The following is a 12587-nucleotide window of genomic DNA, read 5'->3' on the forward strand; positions in this document are numbered from 1 at the left end:
GGCTTACCTCCAAATTCTTCAGGACTAGCTAAAATCATCAGCTCGGAGGTTGGGTCTTGGGCGCAGTTGGGTGTTCCAACAGGACAATGACCCCAAACACACGTCAAAAGTGGTCAAGAAATGGCTAAATCAGGCTAGAATGAAGGTTTTAGAATGACCTTCCCAAAGCCCTGACTTAAACGTGTGGACAATGCTGAAGAAACAAGTCCATGTCAGAAAACCAACACATTTAACTGAACTGCACTAATTTTGTCAAGAGGAGTGGTCAAAAATTCAAGCAGGAGCTTGTGGATGGCTACCAAAAGCGCCTTATTGCAGTGAAACTTGCCAAGGGACATGTAAACAAATATTAACATTGCTGTATGTATACTTTTGACCCAGCACATTTTCAGTAGACCAGGGGTCGGCAACCCAAAATGTTGAAAGAGCCATATTGGACCAAAAATACAAAAACAAATCTGTCTGGAGCTGCAAAAATTTAAAAGCCATATTACATACAGATGGTGTGTCATGAGATATAAATTGAATTAAGAGGACTTAAAGGAAACTAAATGACCTCAAATATACCTACAAATGAGGCATAATGATGCAATATGTACATATAGCTAGCCTAAATAGCATGTTAGCATCGATTAGCTTGCAGTCATGCAGTGACCAAACATGTCTGATTAGCACTCCACACAAGTCAATAACATCAACAAAACTCACCTTTGTGCATTCATGCACAACGTTAAAAGTTTGGTGGTCAAAATGAGACAGAAAAAGAAGTGGCATAAAACACGTCCTAGAAAGTCGGAGAAAGTTATACATGTAAACAAACTACGGTGAGTTCATGGACCGCCAAAATCAGTAGGACAAAACGGCGCTCGCCAAATACTCGAATCAGTGAAGCATGTTTAATACAAACAGTGTGATTTATAACAATTAGGGAGGTTTGTGTCATGATTGTCCTCCTACAGCAGGGGTCGGCAACCCGCGGCTCTTTGACCACTCTGATGCGGCTCAGCTGCATACTTGCCGACCCCCCCGATTTTCCCAGGAGACTTATGGATCTCAGTGCCTCTCCTAGATAACTCCCAGGGCAAATATAATCTTATTTTCACTCTAATTACTTAGTTAAGGGCGTGCCCTAACTGCACTGCAGTAATTGTCCTCTATAGCATTTACAAACAGCGTGCCAGCCCGGCCACATGTTGTATGTAGCTTTTACTTGCACACGTAGGAGACAGCAAAGCATACTTAGTCATCAGCCACACAGCTTACACTGACGGTAGCCGTATAAAACAACTTTAACACTGTTACGTTACAAATATGCGCCACACTGTGAACCCACACCAAAAAAGAATGAAAAACACATTTCTGGAGAACATCCCACCGTAACACAACATAAACACAACACAACCAATACCCAGAATCCCATGCAGCCCTAACTCTTCCGGTCTAGATTATACACCCCCGCTACCACCAAACCCCCCCACACATCAACCCCCCCCCCTCCGTGCGTCAGCTGAGCGGAAGAGTTAGTGCTGCATGGGATTCTGGGTATTTGTTGTGTTGTGTTTATGTTGTGTTACAGTGCAGATGTTTTCCAGAAATGTGTTTGTCATTCTTTTTTGGCGTGGGTTCAAAGTGTGGCGCATATTTGTAACGTAACAGTGTTAAAGTTGTTTTATACGGCTACCGTCAGTGTAAGCTGTGTGGCTGCTGACCTAGTACGCCTTGCTGTCACTTACGTGAGCAAGCTGAAGCTGCATTCTACATGTGGTCGAGCAGGTACGCTGTTTGTGCAGGCTGTAGAGGGCGCTAAAAGCAGTGCCATCACACCCTGATATTCGGGAATCTCCCGGAAATAACGAGAGGGTTGGCAAGTATGACGCTATCAAGCGCCATTCATTCAAAACTCGCGGGCCGAACTAACATCAAATATCCATATTAAAGTGTGTGCCGGTGCGTGTGTCTGAGACCCCTGGTTAACATAGCACAAAGCAATCTAAGCTTTGTATGCGGTGTTTTTCATTTTAATTTTTTTTTTGTGGCTCCCATTATTTTCTTTAATTTGTGAAACTTGCCAAAAATGGCTCTTTGAGTGGTAAAGGTTGCCGACCCCTGTCCTACAGAAACCATATTAAAACAAAAAATATATTTTTTTCCCCTAATCTTTTTTCCATTTTTCATACATTTTTGAAAAAGCTCCAGAGAGCCACTAGGGCGGCGCTAAAGAGCCGCATGCGGCTCTAGAGCCGCGGGTTGCCGACCCCTGCAGTAGAGCCATAATAAATTCATAAAAGAGCCAAACTTCATGAATGTTTTTTGTGACCAACAAGTATGTGCTCCAATCACTCTATCACACAAAAATAAGAGTTGTAGAAATGATTGGAAACTCAAGACAGCCATGACATGATGTTCTTTACAAGTGCATGTCAACTTTTGACCACGACTGCATAGTGTTTTTAGGCATCTACTGCAAAAAAATTGCAGTCTTTTCCAAGTCTGTTAAACTGAACTCCCGGTCCAGCCAGTTGAATAGCCCTGGTTTATGTGGACATGTGTTGTAGTGTTGTTAACGTCATCATAACCGCTAAGCAGCATGACACATCAACAGCAATCTAACTACTGTCTAATTACAGAGCAATAAAAGGTGCAACACAGTGAGTTCCTGTTGGGGGCAAAGTAAGCTACAATATAAACAGGCGGAGGAGTATTAACCCAGCTGTTGCCACAGCAACTAACAAAATGCAAATGTTTTTGTTTTTTTTAGATGTTAGACGTTACAATGGACACGCCCCTGCTTATTTCAGCAAGACAATGCCAAGCCACGTGGCTTCATAGTAAAAGAGTGCGGGTACTAGACTGGCCTGCCTGTAGTCCAGACCTGTCTCCCATTGAAAATGTGTGGCGCATTATGAAGCAAATCATTCTATTCCGTTTATATTTACATTTAACACCATTTCCCAACTCATATGGAAACGGGGTTTGTATGTCTTACCTTATACACACACACCATAATAATACTTGTATGTTGAAGCACAGTACAATCCATCAAATGGATTACCAAAGTCGTATTAAAAGAGTTTGGAAAATGTTTGAGAGCTGTGTGTAATGTTCTATACGTTCAATGGAACATATAAAATGTTGGTGTTGTTTACTTGAGTTATATTGCAGTCTACACGTATCTCTTATGTGTGACTGCCATCATATTGCAGTCTACACGTATCTCTTATGTGTGACTGCCATCATATTGCAGTCTACACGCATCTCTTATGTGTGACTGCCATCATATTGCAGTCTACACGTATCTCTTATGTGTGACTGCCATCATATTGCAGTGTACACGTATCTCTTATGTGTGACTGCCATCATATTGCAGTGTACACGTATCTCTTATGTGTGACTGCCATCATATTGCAGTCTACACGTATCTCTTATGTGTGACTGCCATCATATTGCGGTCTACACGTATCTCTTATGTGTGACTGCCATCATATTGCAGTCTACACGTATCTCTTATGTGTGACTGCCATCATATTGCAGTCTACACTTATCTCTTATGTGTGACTGCCATCATATTGCAGTCTACACGTATCTCTTATGTGTGACCGCCATCGTATTGCAGTCTACAAGTATCTCTTATGTGTGACTGCCATCATATTGCAGTGTACACGTATCTCTTATGTGTGACTGCCATCATATTGCAGTCTACACGTATCTCTTATGTGTGACTGCCATTATATTGCAGTCTACACGTATCTCTTATGTGTGACTGCCATCATATTGCAGTCTACACGTATCTCTCATGTGTGACTGCCATCATATTGCAGTCTACACGTATCTCTTATGTGTGACTGCCATCATATTGCAGTCTACACATATCTCTTATGTGTGACTGCCATCATATTGCAGTCTACACGTATCTCTTATGTGTGACTGCCATCATATTGCAGTCTGCACGTATCTCTTATGTGTGACTGCCATCGTATTGCAGTCTACACGTATCTCTTATGTGTGACTGCCATCGTATTGCAGTCTACACGTATCTCTTATGTGTGACTGCCATCATATTGCAGTCTACACGTATCTCTTATGTGTGACTGCCATCATATTGCAGTCTACACGTATCTCTTATGTGTGACTGCCATCGTGTTGCAGTCTACATGTATCTCTTATGTGTGACTGCCATCATATTGCAGTCTACACGTATCTCTTATGTGTGACTGCCATCATATTGCAGTCTACATGTATCTCTTATGTGTGACTGCCATCGTATCGCAGTCTACACGTATCTCTTATGCGTGACTGCCATCGTATTGCAGTCTACACGTATCTCTTATGTGTGACTGCCATCGTTTTGCAGTCTACACGTATCTCTTATGTGTGACTGCCATCATATTGCAGTCTACACATATCCCTTGTGTGACTGCCATCATATTGCAGTCTACACGTATCTCTTATGTGTGACTGCCATCGTATTGCAGTCTACACGTATCTCTTATGTGTGACTGCCATCATATTGCAGTCTACACGTATCTCTTATGCGTGACTGCCATCATATTGCAGTCTACACGTATCTCTTATGTGTGACTGCCATCATATTGCAGTCTACACGTATCTCTTATGTGTGACTGCCATCATATTGCAGTCTACGCGTATCTCTTATGTGTGACTGCCATCATATTGCAGTCTACACGTATCTCTTATGTGTGACTGCCATCATATTACAGTCTACACATATCTCTTATGTGTGACTGCCATCATATTGCAGTCTACACGTATCTCTTATGTGTGACTGCCATCATATTACAGTCTACACATATCTCTTATGTGTGACTGCCATCATATTGCAGTCTACACGTATCTCTTATGTGTGACTGCCATCATATTGCAGTCTACGCGTATCTCTTATGTGTGACTGCCATCATATTGCAGTCCACACGTATCTCTTATGTGTGACTGCCATCATATTGCAGTCTACATGTATCTCTTATGTGTGACTGTACACTGCAATATGGGGGGGCGGTATAGCTTGGTTGGTAGCGTGGCCGTGCCAGCAAGTTGAGGGTTCCGGGTTCGATCCCCGCTTCCGCCATCCTAGTCACTGCCGTTGTGTCCTTGGGCAAGACACTTTACCCACCCGCTCCCAGGGCCACCCACACTGGTTTAAAAATGTAACTTAGATATTGTGCTTCACAATGTACAGTGCTTTGAGTCTCTTGAGAAAAGTGCTATATGAATACAACGTGCCACCGTGAGTCAGCGAGTGGACATAAACGGGTTCCGAGGTGTCACATGACATTGTTGCCAGGACATAGCAGTCACGTGGGTGTGTACTGACAGCGTGTGTGTGTGCGTGTACCTTGAGGTAGTACACCAGCAGCTCGTTGAGCGCCGGATCCGCGTTAAGGTTGACCAGGAAGCACTTATCATCGCCCACTTTGATTCCTGACGACTGCAGGGAAATGCCAAGACTCTCCAGCTGCTTCTGACGCTCCTGTGAAGGGCAGAGAGAGGACGTTCTGGCGCCTGCACTGCAAAAACTGAAATCTAAGTAAGATGAAATATCTCAAATAAGGGTGAGATTTGCATATTTTCTGTCTGACAAGATAATTCTTCTCACTAATGCTAGGTTCACACCAACGGCGCGCTAAAGCGTAACAAAGCGTGATTAAAGCGTGAGGGTCGTAATGGATCGTGGGAAAGCTTGTAGTGAAGCGGGACAGGATCGCCAACATTTTTTAAACGGTTTAAAAAAATTCGGCGCTCTGTCAAGAATGGAATAAAGCGCCGAGAGCGTAGGAAAGCTTAAAGGCCTACTGAAAGCCACTACTACCGACCACGCAGTCTGATAGTTTATATATCAATGATGAAATCTTAACATTATAACACATGCCAATACGGCCGGGTTAACTTATAAAGTGACATTTTAAATTTGCCGCTAAACTTCCGGTTCGAAACGCCTCTGAGGATGACGTATGCGCGTGACGTAGCCCGGGGAACACGGGTATGCCTTCCACATTGAAGCCAATACGAAAAAGCTCTGTTTTCATTTCATAATTCCACAGTATTCTGGACATCTGTGTTCATGAATCTGTTGCAATCATGTTCATTGCATTATGGAGAAAGAAGCTGAGCAAGCAAAGAAGAAAGTTGTCGGTGCGAAATGGACGTATTTTTCGAACGTAGTCAGCAACAACAGTACACAGCCGGCGCTTCTTTGTTTACATTCCCGAAAGATGCAGTCAAGATGGAAGAACTCGGATAACAGAGACTCTAACCAGGAGGACTTTTGACTTGGATACACAGACGCCTGTAGAGAACTGGGACAACACAGACTCTTACCAGGATTACTTTGATTTGGATGACAAAGACGCAGACGTGCTACTGTGAGTATGCAGCTTTGGCTTCTAAACATTTGATCGCTTGACCGTATGTGCGCAACTTTTTTTTGCGTATGTACGTAACTTTTTAAAAATATATAAGCTTTATGAACCTTGGGTTAGGTGAACGGTCTTTTGGGCTGAGTGATTGTGTGTGTTGATCAGGTGTTTGAATTGTATTGGCGTGTTCTATGGAGCTAGGAGCTAGCAGAGGAGCTAGGAGCTAGCATAACAAACACGCAGGTGTTATTATGCAGGATTAATTTGTGGCATATTAAATATAAGCCTGGTTGTGTTGTGGCTAATAGAGTATATATATGTCTTGTGTTTATTTACTGTTGTAGTCATTCCCAGCTGAATATCAGTTCATCTCACAGCATCTTCCCTATCTGAATAGCTTCAACTCCCCACTAGTCCTTCACTTGCACTTTACTCATCCACAAATCTTTCATCCTCGCTCAAATTAATGGGGAAATTGTCGCTTTCTCGGTCCGAATCTCTCTCACTTCATGCGGCCATCATTGTAAACAATAGGGAACTTTGCGTATATGTTCAACTGACTACGTCACGCTACTTCCGGTAGGGGCAAGCCTTTTTTTATCAGATACCAAAAGTTGCAATCTTTATCGTCGTTGTTCTATACTAAATCCTTTCAGCAAAAATATGGCAATATCGCGAAATGATCAAGTATGACACATAGAATAGATCTGCTATCCCCGTTTAAATTAAACAAAAATCATTTCAGTAGGCCTTTAACAGATCTTGGTTCAAAGCGCGGACCCCCAGTCTACAACTACAAATAGGAAGTGACTGTGATATTGACTAGTGACATTGAAACTTGATGTAAAACCAACACAGGATTACAAATCCATTCTCTTTTGCATCATTGCCTTTTTTATACGATGATCATTGTTTCTGTACTTCTGTTAAGAGTTTGCTGTTTGATGTTACAGTTTGACATTACGGTCTATAATTTTTCTGTATGAAAATGTAAACAAAAATGGTTCTTAACTTTCTACTTTGTGGACAATGTTATCTCATACAACATAATGTACCCTTTGTCATATGAAGCCCACATTATGCAACCTGATTGGTGAACAGTGATACTATTTGTGCTTTTTTTGTTTGGTCAAGTTTGTTGCTTGCCGTACACGTTGATAACATCTCCCTTAATAATAAAGACAATATGTTACGTTTAAAAGAAATGCCTTTTATTATTGTCAACTAGCATAAGAAATGAAAGATAGATATTTATTAAGATGACAAAGAAATAAAAGAAATGAAGATATAAAACTAGGGATGTCCGATAATGGCTTTTTGCCGATATCCGATATTGTCCAACTCTTTAATTACCGATACCGATATCAACCGATACCGATACTGATATATACAGTTGTGGAATTAACACATTATTATGCCTAATTTGGACAACCAGGTATGGTGAAGATAAGGTCCTTTTTTTTTTAAATTAACAAAAATAAAATAAGATAAATAAATTAAAAACATTTTCTTGAATAAAAAAGAAAGTAAAACAATATAAAAACAGTTACATAGAAACTAGTAATTAATGAAAATTTGTCAAATTAACTGTTAAAGGTTAGTACTATTAGTGGAGCAGCAGCACGCACAATCATGTGTGCTTACGGACTGTATCCCTTGCAGACTGTATTGATATATATTGATATATAATGTAGGAACCACAATATTAATAACAGAAGGAAACAACCCTTTTGTGTGAATGAGTGTAAATGGGTGAGGGAGGTTTTTTGGGTTGGTGCACTAATTGTAAGTGTATCTTGTGTTTTTTATGTTGATTTAATTAAAAAAAACAAAAACAAAAAAAACAAAAACAAAAAAACCGATACCGATAATAAAAAAACCGATACCGATAATTTCCGATATTACATTTTAAAGCATTTATCGGCCGATAATATCGGCCGGCTGATATTATCGGACATCTCTATATAAAACATAATATAACGGGGAAAAAAAGAGAAATTGAAAAAAATAAATGAATATAAAAAATGTGTGGAAAACAGTATACTGAGTTTTTCACTTTTTTTTTTACTTATTTGTTTATCATATTTCTCTTTTTTATTACATGATGTGTTTTATCTTGTATATAATAAAACAAAAAGAGAAATCAAATAAATAGATAAATCTAAAAAATATGGGGAAAACTTAGTATACTGAGTTTTTCACATTTTTTTCTTATTTCCTTTTTTTCCCTCATTTTTTGTCTTATTTTTTGTCATATTTCTCTTTTTTATTATATTATGTGTGCGCACGCAATTTATTCATCAAATTCACAAAATAATAATCGCATCAAAGCGTAATAAAGTTCAATAAAGCGTAATAAAACGTATCAAAGCGTGATTTAAAGCGTATCAAAGCGGGATCAAAGCGGCATCAAATCGTGCGGAACGGTAACAAAGCGGGAAAGAATTCGTATCAGAGCGTATCAAAGCGTAACGTTACTTCGGAGATCGGGATATTGGTGGAAAAATTGACAAAAATGACGGCGCTTTGCTCGCCGCTTTAAAGCGCGGCAAGCGCCGTTGGTGTGAACCAGGCCTAAGCAGATTTTATGTTAGAGTGTTTTACTTGTTTTAAGGGTTTTGGTCCTAAATGATCTCAGTAAGATATTACAGCTTGTTGCTGAGATTTGATGACCTATATTGAGTAAAACATGCTTGAATCTAGAATATCAAGTGTTGCAAAGCTGTGTCATCAACACTCACAAGTATAAAACGACCTTTTTAAAGTAATCATTTCTTATTTCAAGCATGAAAAAAAAAAATCATGACTTTGACACAAATGTGTCTCATAATTAAAATAGATGACAGGCAAATTGACTTTGCTGTTTTATTTTCAATGTAACAATAGAAGATACGCACTCATAAAGTAGTACAGTAAACTGACAGTTAAAGGCCTACTGAAAGCCACTACTACTGACCACGCAGTCTGATAGTTTATATATCAATGATGAAATCTTAACATTGCAACACATGCCAATACGGCCGGGTCAGCTTACTAAAGTGCAATTTTTAATTTCGCGCGAAATATCCTGCTGAAAATGTGCGTGTGACATCACGGATTGTAGAGGACATTTTGGGACAGCGTTGTGGCCAGCTATTAAAGGCCTACTGAAATGAATTTTTTTTATTTAAACGGGAATAGCAGATCCATTCTATGTGTCATACTTGATCATTTCGCGATATTGCCATATTTTTGCTGAAAGGATTTAGTAGAGAAAATCGACGATAAAGTTCGCAACTTTTGCTCGCTGATAAAAAAAGCCTTGCCTGTACCGGAAGTAGCGTGACGTCACAGGAGCTAGTATTCCTCACAATTCCCCGTTGTTTACAATGGAGCGAGAGAGATTTGGAGCGACAAAGCGACGATTACCCCATTAATTTGAGCGAGGATGAAAGATTCGTAGATGAGGAACGTTACAGTGAAGGACTAGAGAGGCAGTGATGGACGTATCTTTTTTCGCTCTGACCGTAACTTAGGTACAAGCTGGCTCATTGGATTCCACACTCTCCTTTTTTTATTGTGGATCACGGATTTGTATTTTAAACCACCCCGGATACTATATCCTCTTGAAAATGAGAGTCGAGAACGCGAAATGGACATTCAGTGCCTTTTATCTCCACGACAATACATCGGCGAAGCTCTTTAGCTACTGAGCTAACGTGATAGCATCTGTCTCAAATGCAGATAGAAACAAAATAAATAAATCCCTGACTGGAAGGATGGACAGAAGATCAACAATACTATTAAACCATGTACATGTAACTACACAGTTAATAGATCTCAGCCTGGCAAAGCTTAACAATGCTGTTGCTAACGACGCTAAGGCTAACTTAGCAACTTAGCAACCGGACCTCACAAGCTATGATAAAAACATTAGCGAAGTACATGTCAAACTACTTCCTTAACGTAAATGACCGCCATAACCACAACACCAGGGGGAGCTCCACTAACCACGTTAAACCCAGATTCCGAACTAACAAAGGTCTTAACTCATTCTCTTTCTATGCCACATCAATGTGGAATGCGCTCCCAACAGGTATAAAAGAAAGGGCATCTCTATCCTCCTTCAAAACCGCTATAAAAGTTCACCTCCAGGCAGCTACAACCCTAAACTAACACCCTCCCCGGATTGCTAATAATCAAATGTAAACAATCAAATGCAGATTCTTTTTCTTATGCCTTCTGATCTCTCTCTCTCTCTCTCTCTCTCTCTATGTCCACTACTTGATGTCCATATCCCCCCCCCACACCCCCCCTCCCCTCCCCTCCCTCCACACCCCTGATTGTAAATAATGTAAATAATTCAATGTGATTATCTTGTGTGATGACTGTATTATGATGATAGTATATATGATAGTATATATCTGTATCATGAATCAATTTAAGTGGACCCCAACTTAAACAAGTTGAAAAACTTATTCGGGTGTTACCATTTAGTGGTCAATTGTACGGAATATGTACTTCACTGTGCAACCTACTAATAAAAGTCTCAAAAGCGCTCCACCTACGCCAGCCAGCCCTCATCTGCTCATCAACACCCGTGCTCACCTGCGTTCCAGCGATCGACGGCGCGACAAAGGACTTCACCCCAACACAGATGCGGTTGGCGGCTAGCATCGGCTGGCGCGTCTGCTATCCAAGTAAGTCCTCCTTGTTGTGTTGCTACAGCCAGCCGCTAATACACCGATCCCACCTACAACTTTCTTCTTTGCAGTCTCCATTGTTCATTAAACAAATTGCAAAAGATTCACCAACACAGATGTCCAGAATACTGTGGAATTATGAAATGAAAACAGAGCTTTTTGTATTGGCTTCAATGGGCTACCGATACTCCTGTTTCACTGGCTACGTCACACGCATACGTCATCATCCAAAGGCGTTTTCAACCGGAAGTTTAGCGGGAAATTTAAAATGTCACTTTATAAGTTAACCCGGCCGTATTGGCATGTGTTGCAATGTTAAGATTTCATCATTGATATACAAACTATCAGACTGCGTGGTCGCTAGTAGTGGCTTTCAGTAGGCCTTTAAGGTACTTTTAGGTTCATTGAAGTTAGCTAATTTGACTTGTTTTGGAAAGTCTTGACAAGCCACATTTTCTTGTTCTATTGGCAGATAATTTTGCTTAGTTCAAATAAAATACCCCTAATTTTTGTATTTTTTTCTTCTTGTTTTTGAACACTGACTTTTTGCAGTGTGACGGTCAAACGGCGGCGTCCGTGTCTCACCTGCGCGACCTCCTCCGTCTTGCGAAGCTTGTCCTCCCACGTGATGGTCATCTCTTGAATCAACTTCTCCGACTCCTCCAGACGCTCCTTGAGCTCGGGGGCTTTCAGCGACTAGATTGGAGAAGAACGGATCGCGATTAGAGAAGCGGCGAAGACGTTTTTCCGGATGAAAGGAGCGGAGACTCGCCTCAGCTTGAGTGAGTTGTACTCGCAGCTTCTCCACTTCCTCCCGGAGCTCCCTGATGATGCGAGCGTTGGGGTCCTCGTTGACCACGGCGTGGTTGACGATGCTCTTTGCTCGGTCGGCGTAGCGCAGCGTGGACAGCGTCTCCTCGTAGTTGTCCGCCGCCGGGCTCACAGTCGCCACCATGGCGGTGCGACTGTTGCCCCCGAGGCAGTCCTGCGGGTCGAAGAGAGGCGAAGCGATAAGAGCGTGGAGAGGAAAAGGAGAGTGTGTGTGTACCTTCAGCAGCCATGTCAGGACCGAGTCCCTGTAGGGAACAAACTTGTTCTTGTTCTTGGCTGTCCCTTGTTCTGCGAGGGCGGAGATCACCAGACCGAGGGTCGTCAGAGACCTGATAAGCACACAAACAATGTTGGTGTGCAATTAACCGCTGACAGAGGACCTCAAAAAAAAAAGTCTGCACAAAAGTCTGAACATCACAAATCTGAATTTGACAGGAAAATGATTGCAATTTTACAAGATGAAAGTTATATAAAAAAAAAAGTCCCGTTTAAAAAAAAAGTTGGCTATTTTACAAGAAAAACTTTCATAAGAATAAAGTCATAACAAAAAACGGGAATTCTATTCGTGAAAAAGTTGCAGCTGTAATACAATAATATGAGAAGTAGTTATTTAACAATATTTGTATTTATTTGACAATTATGTGTCAGCAGTTTGCTCTTTAATGTTTTAAAAAAAAAAAGAAAATAAAGCCGTCTACAAAAA

The 12587-nt window shown here is 40.9% G+C and overlaps 1 protein-coding gene across 1 annotated transcript in view; it reads right to left on the reverse strand.

Annotated features, from left to right (window-relative positions):
• kif13ba (kinesin family member 13Ba) overlaps positions 1–12587 on the reverse strand; it is a 174917-nt gene that overhangs the window by 41275 nt on the left and 121055 nt on the right. Inside the window, exons 10-13 of the mRNA XM_062020844.1 lie at positions 12102–12213; positions 11826–12038; positions 11639–11749; positions 5351–5485 (exon numbers count right to left, since the gene is read on the reverse strand). Of these exons, the coding sequence (XP_061876828.1) occupies positions 5351–5485; positions 11639–11749; positions 11826–12038; positions 12102–12213 (571 nt within the window). The remainder of the gene's footprint in view (positions 1–5350; positions 5486–11638; positions 11750–11825; positions 12039–12101; positions 12214–12587) is intronic.

Source organism: Entelurus aequoreus, linkage group LG02 (genome assembly GCF_033978785.1).
Source record: "Entelurus aequoreus isolate RoL-2023_Sb linkage group LG02, RoL_Eaeq_v1.1, whole genome shotgun sequence".
In the NCBI taxonomy this organism is placed as follows: Eukaryota; Metazoa; Chordata; class Actinopteri; order Syngnathiformes; family Syngnathidae; genus Entelurus; species Entelurus aequoreus.